The sequence below is a fragment of the Puma concolor genome, chromosome A2 (genome assembly GCF_028749965.1).
Source record: "Puma concolor isolate L17-30 chromosome A2, mPumCon1.1.hap2, whole genome shotgun sequence".
NCBI lineage: Eukaryota > Metazoa > Chordata > Mammalia > Carnivora > Felidae > Puma > Puma concolor.
The window spans coordinates 16,219,990-16,243,638 of NC_141668.1; the positions used below are offsets into that span (position 1 = coordinate 16,219,990).

Consider the following 23,649-nt stretch of genomic DNA (forward strand, 5'->3'; position numbering starts at 1 on the left):
AAAAACACCTCCTAAAAATGATACCAGGAGGTTTATTTGATAGCTTCCTCTACTCCATAAAGTCTAGTGCAAGCCAGTCTCTAAGAAGAAATTTAAGACCTGCCTTTCTTGTGACACATGTAAAAAACAACTTATTGTCCTAGCACTATGCTATTTTTCATCCATCTGTTACTTGCAACATGTAGCTTAAGTTTGAATAAAATAGAAATAGCTTAAATTTGAATATGATATTCTTTATGAATTTATTAAATTAATACATCTATTTTTATGCAAGGTACTACCTAAAGAAGCTTGAGAATTTCCTCATAAACACCCATACTGAAGAGCTAGTATTCCTAGAAATAAACGATATTTGAACAGGAAATTCAACCATATTTTAACTGGTGTTGTCCTTCATTGAGCTAGAGAAAATTGCACTACAGGAACTGGTAAAGCTGTGCTCATTTTCTTTTCTGTCTTTCCAAGTTTTTATTTAAATTCCAGGGGCGCCTGGGTGGCGCAGTCGGTTAAGCGTCCGACTTCAGCCAGGTCACGATCTCGCGGTCCGTGAGTTCGAGCCCCGCGTCGGGCTCTGGGCTGATGGCTCGGAGCCTGGAGCCTGTTTCCGATTCTGTGTCTCCCTCTCTCTCTGCCCCTCCCCCGTTCATGCTCTGTCTCTCTCTGTCCCAACAAAAATAAATAAATGTTAAAATAAATAAATAAATAAATAAATTCCAGTTAGTTAACATACAGTGTAAAAATAGTTTCAGGTATATAATATAGTGATTCAACACCTCAATACATCACCCATTGTTCATCCCAACAAGTGCACTCCTTAATCCCTATCATCTATTTCACCCATTCCCCCCCCCCCCCCACCTCCCATCTGTAACCATCAGTTTGTTCTCTGTAGTTAAGAGTCTATTTTTTGGTTTGCCTCTCTCTCTTTTCTCATTTGCTCTGTTAAATTCTACGTAAGAGTGAAATCATATAGAATTTGTTTTCCTGATGGACTTATTTCACTTAAGCATAATACTCTGTAGCTCCATCCATGTTGTTGCAAATGACAAGATTTCAGTCTTTTCTATGGCTGAGTATTATCCCATTGTGTGTGTGTGTGTATATATATATATATACATACACACCATATCTTCTTTATCTCCTTCAGTCAGTGGACATTTGGGTTTTTTCCATAACTTGGCTACTGTTGATAGCACTGCTATAAACATTGGGATGCATGTGCCCCTTTAAATCAATATTTTTGTATTCTCTGAATAAGTACCTAGTAGTGCAATTGCTGGATCATAGGGAAGTTCTATTTTTAACTTTTTGAGGAACTTCCATATTGTTTTCTACAGTGGCTACGTCAGTTTGCTGGGTTTTGGCTTCATTTCTTGTTCTTTTTCTAGTTCCTTTAGGTGTAAGTTTAGGTTGTTTGAGATTTTTCTTGCTTTCTGATGTAGCCCTGTATTGCTATATACTTCTCTCCAACGACCACTTTACTGCATCCCAAAGACTTTGGACCATTGTGTTTTTATATTCATTTGGTGTCATGTATTTTTGTTTTTTCTTTGATTTCCTTGTGGACCCATTCATTCTTTAGTAGCATGTTGTTTAATTTCTGTGTATTTATGGTGTTTCCAAATTTCTTCTTCCAGTTTCATGGTGTTGTGATCGTAAAATTTGCATGTTAGGATCTCAGTCTTTTTGTATTGTTGAGGCCTGATTTGTGACCAGTATGTGATCTCTTCTGGAGAATGATCCGTGTGCACTTGAAAAGAATGTGTATTGTGCTGCTCTAGGATGAAATATTTTGAATCTGGTCCAGTATGTCATTCAAAGCCATTGTTTCCTTGTTGATTTTCTGCTTAGGTGATCTGTCCGTTCATGTAAGTGTGGTGTTGAAGTCTGCTACTATTATTGTGTTATTATCAACGCGCTCCTTGATATTTGTTATTGTTTTACATATTTGGGTGCTTCCACTTTTGTGGGCATAAATATTTACAACTGTTAGATCTTCTTGTTGGATTGTCCCCTTTTTTTATGATATAGTACCCTTCATCTCTTGTTATAGTCTTTGGTTTAAAATCTAGTTAGTGTGAAATAAATATTGCTACTCCATCTTTCTTTTGATATCCATTTGTATGATAAATGTTTACCCCTCACTTTGAATCTGCAGGTATCTTGAGGTCTAAAATGAGTCTCTTATAGGAGGTTTATAGATGGGTCTAGTTTTTTTTTTTATCCATTCTGACACCATATGTATTTTTTTTAAGTTTATTTGTTTTTGAGGGAGACCAAGACAGTATGAGTAGGGAAGGGTCAGAGAGAGAGGAGACAGAGAATCCCAGGCAGGCTGTGTGCTGCCAGCACAGAGTCTGGCTTGGGGCCTGAACTCAAGAAACCATGAGATCATGACCTGATCCAAAACCAAGAGTCAGAAGCTTAACCAACTGAGCCACCTAGGCACCACTGACACCCTGTGTCTTTTGATTAGAGTCTTTAGTCCATTTACATTCAGCGGAATTGTTGATATGCATTTAGTGCCATTTTATTACTTGTATTATGGTTGTTTCTGGGGTTTTCTCTGTTCTTGTCTTGTCTTTGTCACTTTTGGTCTCTCCTTTTCACTCAAATAGTCCCCTTTAATATTTCTTTCAGGGCTGGTTTAGTGGTCACAAAGTCCTTTAGTTTTTGTTTGTCTGGGAAACTCTTTATCTCTTTTTCTATTCTGAATGATAGCCTTGCTGGATAGTGTATTCTTGGCAGCAAATTTTTCCATTCAGCACTTTGAATATATCATGCTACTCTCTTCTGGCTTGCCAGGTTTCTATGGAGAGATCTGCAGCTAGCTTTATGGGTCTTTCATTGTAAGTTAGGAACTTCTTTTGTCTTGCTGCTTTTTAAGATTTTTTCTTTAACACTCTATTTTGCAAATTTAACTGCAATATGTCTTGATATTGGCCTGCTTTTGTTGATTTTTTTTTCACATCTGACAGATACATAGTGTGTTTTATTGAAAGAAACTAAAACCTCAAAATGTTCTCTGAAACAAATTGGTTAATCAGTCCCCACCTTTTTGCTTCTTCATGATCAGGAATCCTGCTGTTAATAAAGCTTCTATCTTCTTATGATTGCCTTCATGTTCCTTTTCATCAGGTTTTTTCCTTTCCTGTCTAAACAAAGAATGAATGTGTATATAGTCTTGATGGGAGAGAGTCAAAGTCAGGATTTTGTCCCATGGCCAAGAGAAAGCTCCAAGATATTGTCTCCAAGGTCGTATGTCATCTAAAATCATGGACACGTAATAATAAAAATGATGATATTGTTGGCTAACATTTATTAAAGTCCTATTATAGGTGGTAAATTAATGTGCCTCTTTCTTTCTTTTTAGCCTTAGTTATCCCTTTACTTACTAATGCACCTAAGAAATGTTTACTGAATCACCTTAGATAGATGTTTGATTAGATTCATTCATTTATTGATACCTTCTCCCCATATGTTGGGGGTACAGCAGTGAACATAAAATATCCCTATTCTCAAAAAACTTAGATTCTAGTGGGGTGGGGGACAGACAATACGCAAATCTACTTGTCAGGTAATAAGTGCCGTAAGGAAAAAAAAACAAAAAGAGGGAAAAAACAATAGTGATAGAAGCAGAGTAGGAAGCATTATTTAAAAAGTTTATAAGGGTGGTCAGATAGAGGAGAATTACAAATTTTTGTTTTGACGTTTTGGAATTGTTAAAGTTTCCTTTAGCAATTCCAGAATTTGGACTCTAACTTGTTAAAGCTCTCTTGACATGCATTTGCACAGCTTCAGAGATGTACCTGGAGAAGGCAAATAATCTAAAGAAGCATGAGCATATGACCCTAGAGGTTACTTTGCCCTTAACTTGTAAAACAACATTTGTAGCCAGTCTAATGTCAATCAGCAAAGGTTGACAGATGATTCATCCGTGTTCGTACCATTGTTGGTCCCTGTTATTGTTTTTCTCCTCACATTTTATTTATGTATTTACGTATTTATTTATTATTTTAAAAATTTATAGCCAAGTTAGCATATGATGCAACAATGATTTCAGGAATAGATTCCTTAATGCCCCTTACCCATTTAGCCCATCCCCCCTCCTACAACCCCTCCAGCAACCCTCTGTTCTCTATCTTTAAGAATCGCTTATGTTTTGTCCTTCTCCCTGTTTTTATATTATTTTTGTTTCCCTTCCCGTATGTTCATCTGTTTTGTCTCTTAAAGTCCTCATATGAGTGAAGACATATGATATTTGTCTTTCTCTGACTAATTTCACTTAGCATAATACCCTCCGGTTCCATCCACGTAGTTGCAAATGGCAAGATTTCATTCTTTTTGATTGCCGAGTAATACTCCATTGTATATATATACCACATCTTCTTTATCCATTCATCCATGGCTGGACATTTGGGCTCTTTCCATACTTTGGCTATTGTTGATAGTACTGCTATAAACATGGGGGTGCATGTGTCCCTTCAAAACAGCACACCTGTATCCCGTGGATAAATGCCTACTAGTGCAATTGCTGGGCCGTAGGGTATTTTTTAATTTTTTGAGGAACCTCTATACTGTTTTCCAGAGTGGCTGCATCATTTTGCATTCCCACCAGCAGTGTAAAAGAGATCCTCTTTCTCTACATCCTTGCCAACATCTGTTGTTGCCTGAGTTGTTAATGTTATCCATTCTGACAGGTATGAGGTGACATCTCATTGTGGTTTTGATTAGTGTTTCCCTGATGATGAGTGATGTTGAACATTTTTTCACGTGTCGGTTGGCCATCTGGATGTCTTCTTTGGAGAAGTGTCTAGTCATGTCTTTTGTCCATTTCTTCACTGGATTATTTGTTTTTTGGGTGTTGAGTTTGATAAGTTCTTTATAGATTTTGGACTAACTCTTTATCTGAGATGCCGTTTGCAAATATCTTCTCCCATTCTGTCAGTTGCCTTTTAGTTTTACTGATTGTTTCCTTTGCTGTGCAGAAGCTTTTTATCACTATGAGATCCCAATAGTTCATTTTTGCTTTTGTTTCCCTTGCCTCGGGAGATGTGTTGAGTAAGAAGTTGCTGCAATGTGTTTGTTGATTTTGACAGGAGTTCTCTGTGCCTCCTGGGTCTGGATGTCTTTTTCCTTCCTCAGGTGAGGGAAGTTTTCAGCTATTTCCTCAAATAAATTTTCAGTCTCTTGTTCTCTCTTCTTCTGGGACTCCTATACTAGGAATGTTATTATGTTTGATGGAGTCACTGAGTTCACTAAGTCTATTCTTGTGTTTCATAATTCTTCTTTCTGTCCATTTTGTTCAACTTCATTGTTTTCAATTTTTTCTTCTGTGTCACTTACTCCTTCCTCTGCTTTTTCCATCCTTGAGTTCTTGCATCCAGTCGGTTCCCAGTATCAATTATGGCATTTTTCATCTCTGATTCTTCTTTAATTCTTGTATCTCTGTGGTAATGGCCTCCCTTAAGTCTTCCATTCTTTTCTCAAGCCCAGTGACTATCCTTAGAATCATTGCTAAATTCTTCATCAGGCATGTTACCTATATCTGTTTCACTTAGATATCTGGCCATGACCTTATCTTATTGTTTCATTTGGGATAAATTCCTCCATCTTGGCATTTTTGTCCAAATCTCTGCCTTCCTCTGTGCATTAGAAAGGCCTGTTATCCTTCCTGTTGTTCAGAGTAATGGCTTTATGAAGAAGAGGTCATATGGTGTCCAGGCCTGGTGCTTCAGTAAGTGAGTGACTCTGGTGTTTGTTGTGTGCACTCTGCTGTTGTCTTTTGGTTGCTCTGTCCCTCAGGCCAGTCATCTGGAGAGGCTCTGCTTGCCTGGAGAGGCTCTGCTTGCCTGCTATGGGCAGTGTTTGGACCTTTGCCAGAATGTGGTGAGTTTAACTAGCTGTGCTCTGGTCTGCTTGTTAAATGAGACCTGATGCTGCTTCACTAGAACTGAAGCCTTGAAAAACTCCCTGGTTGGGAGATGTGGTGTGGATGGGGATTTGTGCTAGTCTTCTGGGGAGGACCCTGCCACCCTAGGACTGAGGTACACTTACCCAAGGAGGGCAGTACAGGCAGAGTGCAGGGGGAAGCTATGTTCATTTTCATCTCAGGAAATGCAAAAGTCTGTTTGTTCAGATTATAGATATGGCATGTCAAAACCATTAAAGCCACAGTGAAGAATACTCTTTTCTCCTCATACAGATAAAAATAGGAAACTGGCGTATTTGACATGAGTAATACAGTGTGTTTCTAAAGTTATATTTGAAATATTCAACTTAATGACTTTTGGGGCAAATTGATTTAAAAGGTCATTTCTAAGTAATCTTTGTGATACTTGTTGTCTAAAAAAATCAAAGGTATATACCTGAAGATGATTACCTTCTATTATCCCACCCAGAATTGTCAAAACATGAAGGTCATTTCTGAGTAATCTTTGTGATACTTGTTGTCTAAAAAAATCAAAAGTACATACCTGAAGATGATTATCTTCTATTATCCCACCCAGAATTGTCAAAACATGTAAAAAAGACTTTATTTTCATTGCTCTGATATCGTCACCATGTATCTGAATCCATTATTTTTAGTTATTTTCAGCCTCATTTTCCAGAAAAAGAAAAAAGCTTCCAAAAAAGGCACTCAACTCCTAGACCTTCTCTTACAAAAACGGTGGTTTCAGCTAGGCCAGAAAGCTTCTTGATTTTGTATTTGACAGATGCTACTTAACAAAATGTGACTGAGGAAAGGGGCTATGTGCTTTGCTTTAGTGAATGAAATAAAAACTACTGGTATTGTATAGCTTTGAGAGAAAATTCTCAAGTTTTGAAAAACCATTCTTAGATTAAGTATTCTCCCTATAATGTGTTAAATACCATTTGCTTACTTTTGCCAGTTCCTATAAGAATTTGGAATTAATAAAGTCCAGATTAATGAAGTTTTATTATAAATGTAATAAAGTTGCGTCAAAAAAGTAGATTATGCCATAAGATTCTTTTTTTTCTTTTAAGTATGTTCCACACCAAACATGGGGCTTGAACTCAGATCCCTGAGATTAAGAGTTGTGTGCTCTACTCATTGAGCCAGCTGGGGGTCCCAGGACATAAAATTCTACAACAAGAATGTGATGAATGGTATAGCATGTACCTGGCACACTGGTCAAGTCTTTTCACTGTATCTGTATTAAAGGTTTCACTGAATCATTATTTGGGGAGGATTTTCTTTCCCTTCAGTAGAACCACTTTATTTTTTATTTATTTATTAAAACAATTTTTTTTTAATGTTTGACAGAGAGATAGAGCATGAGTGGGGGAGGGGCAGAGAGAAAGGGAGACACAGAATCCGAAACAGGCTCCAGGCTCTGAGCTGTCAGCACAGAGCCTGACGCAGGGCTCAAACTCACCGCGAGATCATGACCTGAGTCGAAGTCGGACGTTCAATGGACTGAGTCACCCAGGCACTCCATTTATTTATTTTTTAAATGTTTATTTGAGAGAGAGGGGGAGTGCAAGCAGGGAAGGGACAGAGAGAGAGCGAAACACAGAATCCGAAGCAGGCTCCAGGCTCTGAGCTGTCAGCACAGAGCCTGATGTGGGGCTCGAACTCACAGACCGCGAGATCATGACCTGAGTGAAGTTGGACATTTAACTGACTGAGCCACCCCAGCACCCCATTAGTAGAACCACTTTATACATTTATAGTTTTAAAATGGAAACCTTCTTTCTGATTCCAAAGCTTACCTTTTTGAAATTATACTTGGAATATTCAATTAAACATATTTTGGAATTTTGTCATTTAAAGGATAATTGCTAAGTGTTTATCATTTCTCTAATATTTAAGAATGCAAGGGGCGCCTGGGTGGCGCAGTCGGTTGAGCGTCCGACTTCAGCCAGGTCACGATCTCGCGGTCCGTGGGTTCGAGCCCCGCGTCGGGCTCTGGGCTGATGGCTCAGAGCCTGGAGCCTGTTTCCGATTCTGTGTCTCCCTCTCTCTCTCTCTGCCCCTCCCCTGTTCACGCTCTGTCTCTCTCTGTCCCAAAAATAAATAAACGTTGAAAAAAAATTAAAAAAAAAAAAAAGAATGCAAAGTTGTATGCCTGAGAACACACATGTCCTGTATCTCATATCCTATATATCTGTATAGAATATCTGGTATTTGAGGGGCATCTGGGTGGCTCAGTCAGTTAAGTGTCCAACTCTTTAATTTTGGCTCAGGTCATGATCTCACCATTGTGAGATCAAGCCCCACGATGGGTTCCATACTGAGTGTGGAGTCTCCTTAAGATTCTCTCTCCCTCTCTCTCTGCCTCTCCTTTGCTCATGAGCACATGCTTTCTCTCAAAACAAAACAAAACAAAAACCAAAAAAAGAAAGAAAAGAAAAAAAAAGTCTCGTATTTGATATATACCAAAGCTTGGCAAGGGGAGGAAGGGAAGGGGACTTGGGAAGGAAAAAGTCCAAGCTAACTGATGCTTCTTATGCTCCTCTCTCCAGGTCTATCCCACAACGATGCGCGCTTTGGGGATGGGGACCAGTGGCTCCCTGTGTCGCATTGGTGCAATGGTGGCACCATTTATATCCCAGGTACAGTCCAGGAGTTTTTGTAGGGGGGGCGGGGGAAGAAGTCTAAAGTAGATGGGGAAAGATGCATTCTACGTCCTTTCAAGTTAAGGGTTTAATCAGGGATTTCTGTTTACTTAATGATTTTTCTTGAGTTGCTGTTTTCCCATTGTGTGGTGAATATGGGTTAGGGAGAGAGGCTAAGTAAAAGCTTCCAGGCTTGTAGCTGGTCAATAAACTGTATTTCATCTCATGCAGGGTTTGAATTTTGTGGGGCATTGTTGTGGGAAGATAGAAAAGAAATGGAGGATGCGAGGAGCTTGAGCAGTTGAATGACAGTTGGTTTGAGCCCTGACCCTATTCTGGGGCACAACTGAAAAACAGACTATAGAAGTGCCCGGAGGCATTTGTGGGCAGCATAAGTCTAGTGCTAGGGCAAACCTAGTGCAGACTGGGATAAAAATCCAAAGGTGGCCTGGAATCATGGATGGACACTTGTTTGAGGAAGGATATAGGCAGATATGGTGCTACACATGGTAATGTTTCTTCAGAGGGCTAAACAGCTGGCTCATCTGCACTGGTCCTTCTCTTTTGGCCACAGAAATGGAAATCCACCCAAGCTGACTGCAGCAAAATGACAGGAGTGAGGCTAGGCCCTGGGAGAGTCTGATCCAGGCAGCGGTGGTAACAGGGACTCAGGCCCTCTCCTCCTCATGTCCATCTGGGCCCATAGTCACTCCTTTGCCTTTCTGAGCATTCAGGATTTACCCCACTCTCCCTGAAGACCAGTACTATGCTTGCCTGTGTACACGGCCATCCCATGAATCTCAAACGTAGACCCTTAGATCCAGCCACCAGAAGACACTGATGCACTCTCTCTGCATCCGTAGAAAGGGACTGTCAGTAGTCATGTCTGGTCAGATGTTCATACTTGAGCTAAATCAGTTGTGACCAGGAGTCAAGGTTACCTACAAATGCAGCTGGGGGAAATGCAGTTTTCAAAGAAAGGAGGTTGTTGCGGGCTGAGCATTCTGTCTCATGTATTTGCTATAAAATTGTTTGTGTGTTTTAAGCTATTTTGGGAGTGCTTTTTCCACTCATCTTAAGGAAAAATGAGGGCAGCTTTTGTCTAGTGATTTTCAAAGTTCTGTTATACTGACGACTTCACAATTTTCAGAAAAGAACATAGTGGTGAAACACAGAAGTAAATTATTAATCCTGTTTCTGGATGATCAGGCCAAGGTATAGTTTATTTTCCAAGCCTTCATTAGAAATTGAGTCTGTTTTTCAACCACTTGAAAGAGGTTTTCTGGGTATTTGTGGGTATTTACCCTAGAGACCACATGGCTTTTAGTGGTTTTGTGGACCAGGAAAGATTGCCTACTGGGACTGAGTCTTCTGGGGCCATAAGGCTCTGGTCTGCTTAGCGTCCTGCAGCCAGAGGGTCACAGCTTTTTATACTTAAGTCACTCGTCTCTATATCTGTCCCCCTCATTTGTAAAATAAAGATCAATGATAGCACCTACCACATAGATTTGTTCTGAGCATCAAATGAGATTAACACATGGAAAGCACTATGACACATAGTAAATAATTAATGCTACCTAATAGTAACAATGATCACTAATAAGGCCAAAATGCTAAATATTCAAACAAATGTTTCTCAATCACAAAAATACTTTTAAGTCCGGTATTTCAATCACGATACAATTGGAATGTTTTGCTTTCTTAACAGATCTGGAATGGGAAGTTAGAATCCACTCCTAGGATATGTGCCTGCATTTGGGGTGGGGTGAGCTGCTTCCAGTGAGGTCTTCGTGTCGCTCTAATGAGCTCATAATCTGTCAGCCTTCCCTTGGACGTGGTTCTCAAACTTCACTGTGTGTCAGAATTACGAGTAACTCGGTAACAAGAAGATTGCTAGATTCCGGCCAGAGATAGATGCTGGTCTGTGGGACCACTACAGTAGTTGTAACAAGTCCCCAGAGCAAAGCTGATGGGATTGGTCTGTGGACCGCCTGCTGAGAAGCACGGGCATCAACCGGGAAAATACCAACCAGGAGACAAGCTTTACTTGCACTTAATTCTTCCTCTTCCCCCTTCCCTTTTCACTCCCCTCACTCTTGCCTCCTCCTCTTCCTCCTCCTGTTGCTCCTCACTTAGGAACCTCTTGTAATGACCCACTCAACAAGCTGACTCCAAAATAATTGTCTGCAAATTCTAGAAACAGTTTGGCAGCTGGCAAAAAAAAAAAAAAAAAAGGACTCAATTAGCTACCATCTATATCTGACAGAATTGAGACTTATTTTATTCCAACTCAACACCCCATCACCAGTTACTACACACTTGGCTCTGTGCCTGGCATCATTCTAGTTTTATTTATTTGTAGCAGTAAATAAGTCAGACAAGTTTCCAGTGGTGGGGCTGGAGCTGGCCTGCTCTGGCTTGTGAAAGTGAACTGTTAAGTTTTCAGGAAATTTTACAAGCTGGTTGTGGTCACGGTGGACCTTGAAATTACTCTTGGTGGTAGTGTAGTATGGAAATTAGCATATGGTAGCCGTGGGACTTTTCCAGGGAAAGCCTACTGTTAACGCTTGGCAGAACACCCACCCCAAGATTCTTGCTCTCGAGAGGCTTCCTCTCAAGTTGGGAATTTACAAATATGAAATAATTATGATAATTTCAGATGATATAAGTGCTGTGGAGGTAATTTGATAATCGAAGGGGTGGCAGGCAAAACCTCTCGGGGAAGGTGACAATGGAGTTGAAACCTGGAATATGAGAAGTTGACAACTTACAAAGAGAAATAGCATTTCAAGTAGGATGCCTGGTGGTGCAAGGGCCTGGAGATGCAGCCGAGACTGGGGTGTTCCAGGAACAGAAAATAGCTGTGCTGAATTAAGGGGAGAGATGTGCAGGGAGAGAAAGTGCCTGACAGGCATATTGAGGAGTTGGGATTTTTTTCTGAGGAGTAGTGGGAAATAATTGAAGGGTTTTAAGCAGGGAGGTGACATGATGAATTTTGCGTTAGGTTGAGTTGAGTTGATTTTTGTGTATGATTTAAGATAGTGGTCTAGGGGCACCTGCTTGGGATCCTGTCTCTCCCTGTTTCTCTGCTCCTCCCCTGTTCACCCAGGTGTTCTCTCTCTGAAAATAAATAAATAAACATTAAAGATTTGGGCTTAGGTATCAGGGTGATGCTGGCCTTGTAAAATGAGTTTGGAAGTGTTCCCTCTTATATGTTTTGAAGGAACTTGAGAAGGATTGGTATTGATTCTTTAAGTGTTTGCAGAATTCACCAGTGTAGCCAATGGTCTTGGACTTGGGTTTGTTGGGAATTTTTTGATTACTGATTTAATCTCCTTGCTAGTAATTTACCTGTTCAGATTTTCTATTTTTTTTTTTAAGGTTTATTTATTTATATTCAGAAAGAGAGAGCATGAGCAGGAGAGGGGCAGAGAGAGGATCCCAAGCAGGCTCCATGTTGTCAGCACAGAGACTAATATGAGGCTTGAGCTCATGAACCGTGACATCATGACCTCAGCTGAAATGAAGAGTCAGGTGCTTAACTGACTGAGCCACCCAGGCACACCCACATTTTCTATTTCTTCATGATTCAGTCTTAGTAGATGGTATATTTCTGGGAATTTGTCCATTTCTTTTAAGTTGTCCAATTTGTTGATATAATTGTTCATAATAGTCTGTTATGATACTTTGTATTTCTGTGGCATTAGTTGTAACATTTCCTCTTTCATTTCTGATTTGAGTCCTCTCTCTTCTTGATGAGTCTAGCTGAAGGATTATCTTTTTTTTTTTTTTTTTTTTTTTTTTTTTTTACCAAAATAGCTCTTAGTTTTATTGATCTTTTCTATTGTCTCTTTAGTGTCCATTTATTTCCACTTTGATCATTGTTATTTCCTACATTCTATTTTTTTTAATGTGTATTTATTTTTGAGAGAGAGTGGGGAGACAGAGACAGAGTGAGAGAGAGTGAGAGACAGAGTGAGAGTGGGAGTGAGAGTGGGGAGAAGCAGAGAGAGAGGGACACAGAGCCTGAAGCAGGTTCTAGGCTCTGAGCTCAGCACAGAGCCCAATATGGGGCTCTAACTCACGAACTGCGAGATCATGACCTGAGCCGAAGTCAGACACTTAACTGACCGAGCCCCAATTTCCTACCTTTTATTAACTTTAGGCTTCATTTGTTCTTTTTCTAGGTCCTTGTGGTATAAAGTTAAGTTTTTTAGGTGAGATCTTTATTCCTGAAATAGGCTTTATCACTATGAACTTCCCTCTTAGAATGGCTTTTTATGTATCCATAAGTTTTAGTATGTTGCATTTCTATTTTCATTTATCTCACGGTATTTTTTTATTTCTCCTTTGATTTCTTCTTTGACTCCTTGGCTGTTCAGCAACGTGTTGTTCAATTTCAACATAATTGTGAATTTTCCAGTTTCTTCTTGTAATTAATTTCTAGTTTCATACTACTGGGGCAAAGGGTACTTGATAGAAGTTCAGTCTTCTTAAGTTTATTAAGACTTGTTTTGTGGTCTAACACATTTATTATCTATTCTGGAGAACATTCCATGTATCCTTGAGAAAAAGGTGTATTCTGTTGCTTTTGGATGGAATCTGTATATATGTTGAGTCCATCTGGTCTAACATGTCATTTAAGACCAATGTTTCCTTATTGATTTTCTGGTTGGACAATCTATCCATCGATCAAAGTGTGGTATTAAAGTCTCATATTATTGCTACTTATTTCTCCCTTTGGTGTGTTAGTATTTGCTTTGTATATTTAGGTGCCTCTCTGTTGGGTACATGAATATAAGTGCTCTGTCATTTTTGTTGAATTGATCCCATTATCATTTTGTATTGCCTTTGTCTTTCACAGTCTTTGTCTTAAAGGCTATTTTGTCTGATAAAATATAGGTACCGCAGCTTTCTTTTTGTTTCTATTTGCATGGAATATAATTTTGCATCCCTTTGCTTTGAGTCTGTTTGCATTTTTACATCTGAAGTAAGTCTCTTATACACAACATTGAGATGGGTCTTGTTTTTGTAGCCATGCAGCCACTCTGTGCCTTCTGATTAAAGAATTTAGTCCTACATTTAAAGTAATTATTGATACGTATGCACTTACTACCATTTTGTTCATTGTTTTCTGGCTTTGTTCTTCTTCTTCTTCTCTTGCTTTCCCTTTGTGACTTGATCATTTTCTGTAGAGGTTTGCTTGGATTCTTAATCTTTTGTGTATCTACTCTAGGTTATTGCTTTATGGTAACCATGAGGCTTATGTAAGACCTTGTATAGATACAACAGTCTATTTTAAGTTGATGACAGTTTAAGTTTGAACTCATTTGTAGGCATCCATTTTTTTACCCATTTTATGTTTTTGATGTCACACTTAACATCTTTTTATTTTGAGTATCCATTCACAGATTAGTGGAGGGGTTTTTTTGCTACTTTATGGGGTGGGGCAGAGGGAAAGTGTGAAGCTGGTACTGCTTCTCTTGAGAGTGGTGTAGTCAGCCCCTAAATGTATGTGGAAGTCTGCCCCTCAGGCCACACCTTGAAGATAAATGAATCGGCCTCTTTACAGAAAGACCCGGTTGTGTGTTTGCTATGTTTCAGTCGGCTGTGCCTGCGCTGTGCTCTGGGTGGGGTCAGAGGGCAGGCAGCCAGTTGGCAACTGTTTCTGTCTGTTGTGGTCTTATGGGACCAATGAATAGAAGTTCTGCTGGCCACCAGAACCAGATGACCAAGGGGTGCCCCTGGGTGGCACCAAAACTGGGGGCAGACATATGTTTAAGCTCCTTTCCGGGAGATGCTGGTGACCTGAAGTGAGCCAGAGGGAGAAGATGGCACTCACCCTCTGAAGGGTCTGGGGAGGATTACAGTTGGCCCCTAAATGTGTATGTAGTTAGATACCTGACCACAGGCTACAGCTATAAAGATCAGCTAATTGGCCTCTTTTCCAGAAATCCAGACAGACAGAGTTTCTGTGTGCTGGCTTTCCACTGCTGTCTCCTGTAGTGTAGCTGGTTACAGTACAGGAACTGTTTGCTTGTTATATTCCTGTGGACCCATAAACTTCAGCCCTGCTGGCCATCGGAGACAGGTGATCAGATGTCTCCTGGGCAGTAGCCACAAAAACTAGGGCACCAGACATGTGCACAAGCTCCTTCCTTGGAGATACCAGAGATCTGGAGCAAGGTCGAGGGAGGATGTAAAGCTGGCAACTGCTGGCCTCCATATTTGGAGAATATTTCAGTAAATTCCTCGTTGTGTGTTCAAGTAGATGCTTGCCTATCAGGGTGATGCTTTAAGAGAAGAAAATAGGCCTCTTTCACAAAAAGACTGGATGTGTTTCAGTGTGTTGCCTCTGTATCCTGGGTGGGGGTGTGGGAGGGTGGCAGTTGGTGGGGGAGGGAGAGAGGGGATAGGTGGGAGGGAGGGGTAGGTAGCCAGGTGAGTTCATGTGAGCCCTTTAAGAACTGTTTCTCAGTTTGATGTGGCTGTGTGGATCTCATGGATACAAGCCCATTCATTGGCTTTCAAAGCTGGTTGTTGTGGGGGCTCATCTCTCAGGCACAGGTCTTAAAAGTTGGGGTGCCAGATGCGGGATTCAAACCCTTAGGTCCTCAGGGAGAAGCTTGGAGTTCTAAGTTCCTTCCTGATTGTGGTGGCTGCACCAGGGGTGGGGTTTATGGCAAGATTGTGTCTCAGCCTCTCCTACTGTTTTGATGTGGATTTTTTTCTTGTTTACCTTACGCTTAGGAGTTGCTCGGCTAGTTTTTGTGTTTCTTTCAGAGGAAATGGTTTCCTATTTAGCTGTAGATTCAGTCTGTCCACAGAGGAGGTGCTTTCAGGATCCTCCTATGTTGCCATCTTGAATGGGAACTTTTTAGGTTGATAACAACATACATTTTGTAGTCTGCTTTTTGTATGCAACAATACATTGCAGACATTTTTTTCATATGAATAAAAGTCAAGCTCTCTGTTGATGCTGAAAAATAGACCCTTGTATGCATATTCCAAAAGTAAATTTCCAATTACTTTATTGGTTCTATATTGTTAAAGGTCTAGACTATTGAAATTTTTCTATCATAAATAACAGTAATGAGCGTCCTCACGTTTGCATTTTTATCTAACTTTGGGATTATCTCTTTAGGATAAATTCCTAGGAATTGGAATGGTAAGTAGGTCAAGGGGTCTGCTCATTTTCCATTTTGACACATTGTGCTAAAACTCTCCTTGGGAATGTTGCACTGGTGAGTAAGGTCTTGCTGCTTCACAGATTTGCCAACTGGCTTTGTCAGTCTTTGTCATATTTGCTAGTCTCACTGGCAATAAATGATCTTTGTTATTATATTTAGCATTTCTTTGACGAGTAATGAAACTGAATGTTCTTTGCGCATTTTAATTGGGTATTTTATCTTTTTTAGCTTGTCCATTCAGGGTCCTTCCCATCCAATTCAGTTTTAAATCCTTGATTGGTGAGTCCTTCATACATGAAGGATTTTAACCATTTTTCCGGCATATTGTAAATATTTGTCCCAATTTTCCATTTGTTTTTCATTCTTATTTATGTTCTTGCTTTGTACAGAAACTGTAAGTTCACAGACAAATTTATCAGTATTTTCTTTACAACTTCTGTGTTCTGTGATTAGGATTGTGAAAATACACGTCTCCTTGCCCGTACTCTGTGGACTTCTCATTTTGGGGGAGAGGATTCATAAGCATTTTATTGAAGTATAGCATGCATATAAAAGTGTTTAAAAGCATCCCTGGTTCCGATCAAGAAATCCCTGACTTGTCCTCTCCCAGGCCATTGGGATATGGCAGTAGGAGGCCTAATGCAGCAAACAGCTTTATGATTCCCTAGATGGAAGGCCAGTGGTCCCTACACACTTGAGTTAATAACCTATTTTTTACTCCTGGATTAGAAATGTCTATTTGCTTACATTTCCACAATTTCTTGGTCTATTTCTAGCCTAACTATTTTAGTCCATTAATCTGTCTGGTTTCGTCATTGTCATATTCTTATTAGTTGAATATTTATAGTACATTTTCAAAACTGGCTGCCTAGGCCCCACCTAATTGTTCTTTTTTCTCAGATAAGCCTCAGAATCATTTAATTACAATGTGCCTCCCTTGCCTGTCCAAATCCTATTAAGATTTTAATGATTAATTCATTAAATGTATCCATTAATTTAGGAAAAAATGGACTTTTCTTCCCCCTTGGTATTATCTTCCTAAGAGCAGAGTTTGTGTCAATTTGTTCAATGTTTGTTCTATGCTGTTCCTTGCTAACATGTTAGTGTTTCTTCAAAGAGCTCCTGCATATCTTGTTAAATTTATTCTTAGGCATTTTAAGGCTTTTCATTGTTATTGTGAATAGATTATTTGCTTTCATTATAAATTCTAGTCTTGCATTCTAAGTTATTTGTATTTGGAAAAGCTGTTGATTTGCAAACAGCCAGCTCACTGAATGCATTCAAGATGGTTTTTCATTCGAGCCTCTTGAGTTTTTCAAATTTATAATCGCATCTGTATTGTGATTCTAGTCTATCCCTCCAGATGGAATGCTTCCAGTCAACATTTATTTAAAAAAATTTTTTTAAATGTTTATTTATAATTGAGAGACAGAGCACAAGTGGGGGAGGGTCAGAGAGAGAGGGAGACAAAATCTGAAGCAAGCTCCAAGATCTGAGCTATCAGCACAGAGCCTGATGCAGGGCTCAAACTCACATGCCATGGGATCATGACCTGAGCTGAAGTTGGATGCTTAACTGACTGAGCCATCCAGATGCCCCTCAAGTCAACATTTAATGTACTTACGATTCCATAGCTTACAAACGGTAAACTCACCCCCATTGACTTTCTTTCCTTCTCTTTCCAGCCAAACTACTTGAATGGGTTCTTTTCCTACACTGTCCTCACTTCCTGTCCCCACTCATTCCCTTGCCCCCCAGACCTGCTGCAGCCATCCCTACTCCACCAAAATGATTCTTGATGGTGTCTCTGATGATGACCATGTCTCTAAATTCAAACTTTGTTTTAATCTCCCATCACACTTGACTTCTCCCTCACTGTAAACACTGATGGCTACCTCTTCCCTTGGCATCCATCACCTGGCACACTTTGGGTTTTCTCCTGCATCTCCAGCTGTTCCTTCTCAACTTGTGATTGATCTTCCTCTGCTTTTTCTCTATTGTTGAGGATTCTCAGTGCTCAATTTTAGACCCTCATCTTTTTATAATCTATCTCCATGTAGGTGATTTCACCCATTTTTATGATTTTAGTTACCAGTCATTTGCTCATGAACCCCAACTTTGTATCTCTGGACTAGGTCTTTCTTCTGAACTCCGGATTCATGAATGTAATCACCTCCTGGGCATTTCCACTCAAATGTCTCAAAATCATACTCAGGATATCTTTCCCAAACCCATTCCTCTTACACAGTCCCCATCAGTGAATGTTGTCACTTTCCAACCTGGTCTTCACTACCTTCACCCTCCCCAACTATTCAATCCCCAACCATGTGGATTTAGCCTCCTAGTAGATCCTGCATAATTCACCTTCCCTCCTTTTTCACCACCTGCACCACTCTGGTTCAAACTACCCTCACCTCACTGGGCTGCCAAGATAGCATCCGGACTATTCTGCAAGCTCTTACTCTCCTTCAACTTCCTCTCCTCCCTGTATCCATGTTGATCTGTGTTCTTTTGTTTATAATCCTTTATTGTCTTGCCCTTCCTCTTAGGCGAAGACCCAGATCCTCAACTTGGTTTACAAGATTCCACCACTAAGGCTCCCAACCTTGTGCTCATACCCATTTACCTAGCTATAAGCAATCTGGTGTTTGTAGTTGATTACCACAGTTACCGCCTTCTGGGATTCTCTCACTTGCTATTCCCATGGACTGGAAACCCTCTCCCTTTCCACCCTGTCTCCACTTCCAGTAAGCTGGGATTCTCTGCTCAGAAAAGCCCTCCCTGATGCCTTAAATTAAGTCTGGTCTCTCTGCTGTGAGCTTTTATGACCCCTTGAAATTTTCCTTCAGATTGTCAGATTATAATTGCTGATTTGTTTTGCCAGGCTATTCAAAATCTCTCTCTTCCAACACTTTAAGCCCTGTGGGGACAATATGGGCTTGTTTTACTATCTTTTGTATTTCTAGCTCCTCCAGTACCTGGCATGTAGTAGGCATCAAAACATTTTTTGAGGGGCACACCTGCGTGGCTTAGTTGGTTGAGCGTCCTACTCTCGGCTCAGGTCATGATCTCACGTCATGATCTCACAGTTCATGGGTTGGAGCCCTGCATCGGGCGCTGTGTTGGCAGCTCAGAGCCTGGAGACTGCTTCCAATTCTGTGTCTCCCTCTCTCTCTGCCTGTCCCCACTTGCACTCTGTCAAAAAAGAATACAAGTTAAAAAATTTTTTTTGAATGTTTTAATATAGAAAATGCATTTATTTTTTATTATTTAAGTAATCTCTATACCCAACATGGGGTTTGAACTCATGACCCCAATATCAAGAGTCACATGCTCCTCTGAGCCAGCCAGGTGCTCCTGAATTTATTTTTTATATTGATTTTGTATCCAACTATTTTACTGAAATAGTTTCAGTCTTTGGGAAAGCTGATGCTAACAGAGAATTCAATGTGCAAGAGACTTGTTGGGGAACACCTGGCAGGGCAAATGAGGGAGGGAGCAGGAGTGGGTGGGGAGAACTTCCACACCGTGGTGCAGGGGATAGCAGCGAAGGTCCACTTAGCCAGTGTTTTGTTAGTGAACTACTAGGTTTTATTTACTGGTACTTATTTACAATTTTTGAATCAATACACTTGAGAGGGCAGTTGGGGTTTTGTGTGTATGTATTTTATTTTTGTTAGGTTTTATAGTCATTGTCTTCCTGGTTTCATTAAAAAAAAAGGAAATTGGAAGAATAGGAGGGAAGGGGTGATGGGCTACCAGCAGTTATCAAATGTTGTAACTTGTCTATGTACATGTGTACATATATGTGAGTATATATGTACCTAGGCTCATATATAAACACACATACACAAACTCTCCATCTATCTACACATATATCTACATATTGCAAAATTTTAAATTTTTATGTAGTCAATTTACCAAGTATTTTCACTTCTAGAGTTAATGTTTTGTATCATGTTTATTTGGCCTTCATCATTCATGCATTATTTCTAAAAATATTTCCAATATACTACCAGTTTAACAGCTTTCAGTGTTTTCATCTAAAACATTAAATTCTTTGATCTTTTCACAATTTATTTCTGCTTAAGGCCTGAGGTAAGAATTCAGCTTTAAAAATCAACAATGGCTAGCTAGTTGTTCCCGGGGCCACTAATCATCCTTTTGTCTGGCTATTCTCAGTTGATTTACCATGACTCCATTGTTGGAAACCCCCGCTTCCATACTGGATTCTATTTTGGCACCAGTATCACACTGCTCATGGTTAGACGTTATTACCACTTAGGCTGGTGACTTCCCTCAGATTCTCTCACTTGCATTTGTTCTCAGAAATTTCCAGATTTTCCTTGCATGTTAATTGTTTCCAAGAAATCTTAGGGTCAATTTTTTCCCCTAAATTGACTAAAAAAAAAAAAAAATCTTACTGGAATTTGGATTGAGAATCCATTAGAATTACAGATGACTTTGAGAAGTATACTTTCACAATTTTCTAAGAACTAGATTTACTCAATTTTACATATTCTTTAGTTACAATTTTCTTCATATACGTCCTACACATTTCTTATTTATTCCTATTTTTTAATTTTTTGTCGCTATTAGTTGTGTCTCACACATTTAATATTCTTTGTTGTTTTTATTTTTGAGATTTGACCCATGGATTAGAAGTGGAGATTTTGCTGTTATATTTCTGTTATTTCAGTTTGATACCCTTTTAGTCAGAACACATTCTAGGATTTTAAATCTTTTAGGTTCATTTTATGCTGCAGAACATGGTCTATCTTGGTGAATGTTGCAGGGGCAGAAAAGAATATGTACTTTGCTGCTGTTGGGTAAGGTGTCCTGTAAATGTCAGTTAGACCCTGTTGGTTGATGGTGTCATGAAGTTCTTCTATAGCCTCCATTTTCTGCCTAGTAGTTCTATCAATTGTTGAGGGAGGACAGTCTTGAAGTTTCCAACTGTATGTGGATCTATCTAGATCTCCATTCAGTTTTTACTGAATATATTTTGAAGCTTTTTGGTACGTAAACCTTCAAAATTGTTGCCTCATTGACTAAACCTTTTATCACTGTGTAATGTCCCTCTTTGTTCCTGTTCTGGGCTGGATTTTAGAAGTAGAGATGAATAGATCTTTCTTTTTGATACAGTACATCAAAGGGGGGCCTGGAAATCCACATTGTAACAGAATTCTCAAATTATTTTTATAATCAGGCATTAGGGTTCTTGGTTCCAAACAAGAGAAATTGACTTTAGGCAGAAAGGAACTTACTGGAAGACTATCCACTCACATCTACTAGGTGGCTAGAGCCCTGTTAGGAAGCCCAGCACGGTTTCTCTGTAGGGAAGCTAAAAACAAAACAAAACAAAACCCCCCCAAACCCAAAATGCAGTTGCCTCTGGTCCTAGCTAGGAGAGCAGTTAGGTTTTGCAACTTCAGGCAGCCCTGGGTTAAGGGATGTAGGAAATGGTAATGTTACTAGCTAGTAACACAGCATGATCTCAGCCAAAGGTTGTGTACAAATTGGTAGAAATTCATTCTGAATGTGGAAAAATGAACACCAGTTTTGTCACACATGAAACATCATGAACATAGATACACATGTCATCTTTCCAGACACTACAGATTACATCTCCAAAACCTTTTTCCTTAATTCATCCTGTCAGAACTGAAGGGGACAAGTGGATGTTTGGCAGAGGGAGTTCTGCATAAAATGAACTAGAGGTTGAGCAAACTAAACTGGTATGAGAGTGTGGGAAAACCAGATCTTTTTACCTTCCCTAGGTACTGGTTTGCTCTGGAGATGCCGGAGGAGTGGGTGCAGAGAGGTCTGACCTGGCCAGTACATGCTTATGTCAGTCCCCACTCACAGAATCACACAAAATGCCTGCAGTAGCTGGGCCCAAATAAATAACTCACCTGAGGCGTCGGGAAGGCACAATTTACAGAATGGCTGCAAAAGACATTCATTCATGTCTGTGGAGAGATGATTTCCCCTCTGACATAAAAAAAAATCAGCTGACAAGTGACTGGGACACAATAAATGGAGTCATTCCTTGTGACTTGCAGGTTCTTATGAGCGCATCCTTCCTGGGGGCCCTGTGTCTTTTCTCATCAGTCTGCATTGTATGTGCCATTTCTGCCTTTACTCTCCCCATTGAGACCAAAGGACGAGCTCTACAGGTAAGTGATGCAGAAATCTCTTAAGTATTCTCAGCTACCACCTTTTGACCAAAGGAAATGACCTTGGAGCATGGAAATTCTTTGAAGTAGACATGACATCCAAGTGTGTACTAACACAATGGTGTTGCATGTAACTTTGAGCAGCACTGAAGCTAGAGTAACCAATTATTCACTCCAAACCTTTGCTAAACTCTTCAAAGACGATAGTGTGGTGTGATTTTCCCTGAATAATGTCTGTATTCCACTAAAATAACAACTATAAAACTACCATTGCCATTACCAGGTACGCAAAGGTAAATGCGAAGCTCTTAATTCATTGTAAGTTTATTAAGAAATCATCTATTACTAGTTTCTAGTGTCTGACAGCTAAGGATGAATGGAGAAGCCTTTTTATTAAATGTATTGATCTACTAAATCACTTCTTATTCCAGCAAATTAAATGAAGACCTGCAAACCAATGTCTACCGGAGAAGAAAAATGCATTTTGTGTTTACAAAGAGCTGTGGCACAGTTTTAAAGACCTGGTTTAATTTCTGTATGCTACTTGGTAATTAAGAAACTGATTATGTATTTCTGAAAAATAAGGCACATGAGAATGAGGTGGGTTAATTTTATATTCCTGTCTTTTTTGGGAGACTACAGAGAACTTTTGTAAAAATATACTTCAAAGATGGGAAAGGTAGGTCTATGGGAGATGGGCAGGGGGAAGTAAAGTTTCTCAGAGAAAGCGCATATATACTTGATATTCTCCCATGAGGTTTATAGCAAAAGTTGGACTGAAATTTTGTAGCTAAGGCATGAACTTGAGGTTGTATCATTAAGCCTTTCACAACAGTCACCAACTTTACGGCAAAAACGAGCATTTAAATTGTCTCCATGTTGATGAAATTTGCTTATTTATAAAATATGCTTAAATGAGTATGAGTCTTGTATATAATTAGGAAGAAGCTGGGAATACACTATTTTTTCCCATTCTGTTTGTATTCTAATTTCATTACTTTATGGGAGAATCTTTGATTCCCATGATGAGATTTAAAAAAATGAAAGTGCAGCAAGCTCTCTGACATCATGTCACCATTTGCCCCTTGTTAAGCAACTGCTTTACGCAGGACATCACACCTGTGCATATCACTTTAGTAGGTTAGGTATGGTGTGGAAAGAAAACACCGAAGGCTTTTACATTTAGATTCGTCGATTGCTATTCAGGCTTACTGTGGACACCTCTAAAACTGGGGACCCTATGGCTTGGCTCATCAATTCCTCCTATCCCCCCTCTGCAGGGGAAAAAAGAACTCACTGCAACTAGAATCAAGTATCACTGTATTACCAAACAGTAATACCCCTGCTGTTTATACCCCTGCTTCCATAAGGGTGCAAGTCACCCCTATTTGAACAAGAGGCACAAATAGCTTAAAGTCAGGAAACTTTTCCTGTCAAGGGCCAGACAGTATTTAAGACTCTGTGAGCTAAACATGGTCTCTCTCACACACCCCCAACACTCCACTAGCCTTAAAAAATGCAAAGGGGTGCCTGAGTGGTTCAGTCGGTTAAATGTCCAACTCAATTTCAGCTCAGGTCATGATCTCACAGTTCGTGAGTTCGAGCCCCACACTGGGCTCTGCACTGACGGTGTGGATCCTGCTTGGGATTGTCTCTCCCTCCCTCTCTCTGCCCCCTCCCGTTAGCTCTTACTCTCT

General features: G+C 39.8%; 1 protein-coding gene across 2 annotated transcripts in view; it reads left to right on the forward strand.

The window, feature by feature from the left end:
• SVOPL (SVOP like) overlaps positions 1 to 23,193 on the forward strand; it is a 70,719-nt gene extending 47,526 nt beyond the window's left edge. For both annotated transcript variants that reach the window (XM_086689103.1, XM_086689111.1), the window contains 3 exons: positions 8,491 to 8,580; positions 21,839 to 21,952; positions 22,384 to 23,193. In XM_086689103.1, the coding sequence (XP_086545229.1) occupies positions 8,491 to 8,580; positions 21,839 to 21,952; positions 22,384 to 22,395 (216 nt within the window). In that variant the 3' untranslated portion in view covers positions 22,396 to 23,193. The remainder of the gene's footprint in view (positions 1 to 8,490; positions 8,581 to 21,838; positions 21,953 to 22,383) is intronic.
• The last annotated feature ends 456 nt before the right edge of the window (positions 23,194 to 23,649 follow it).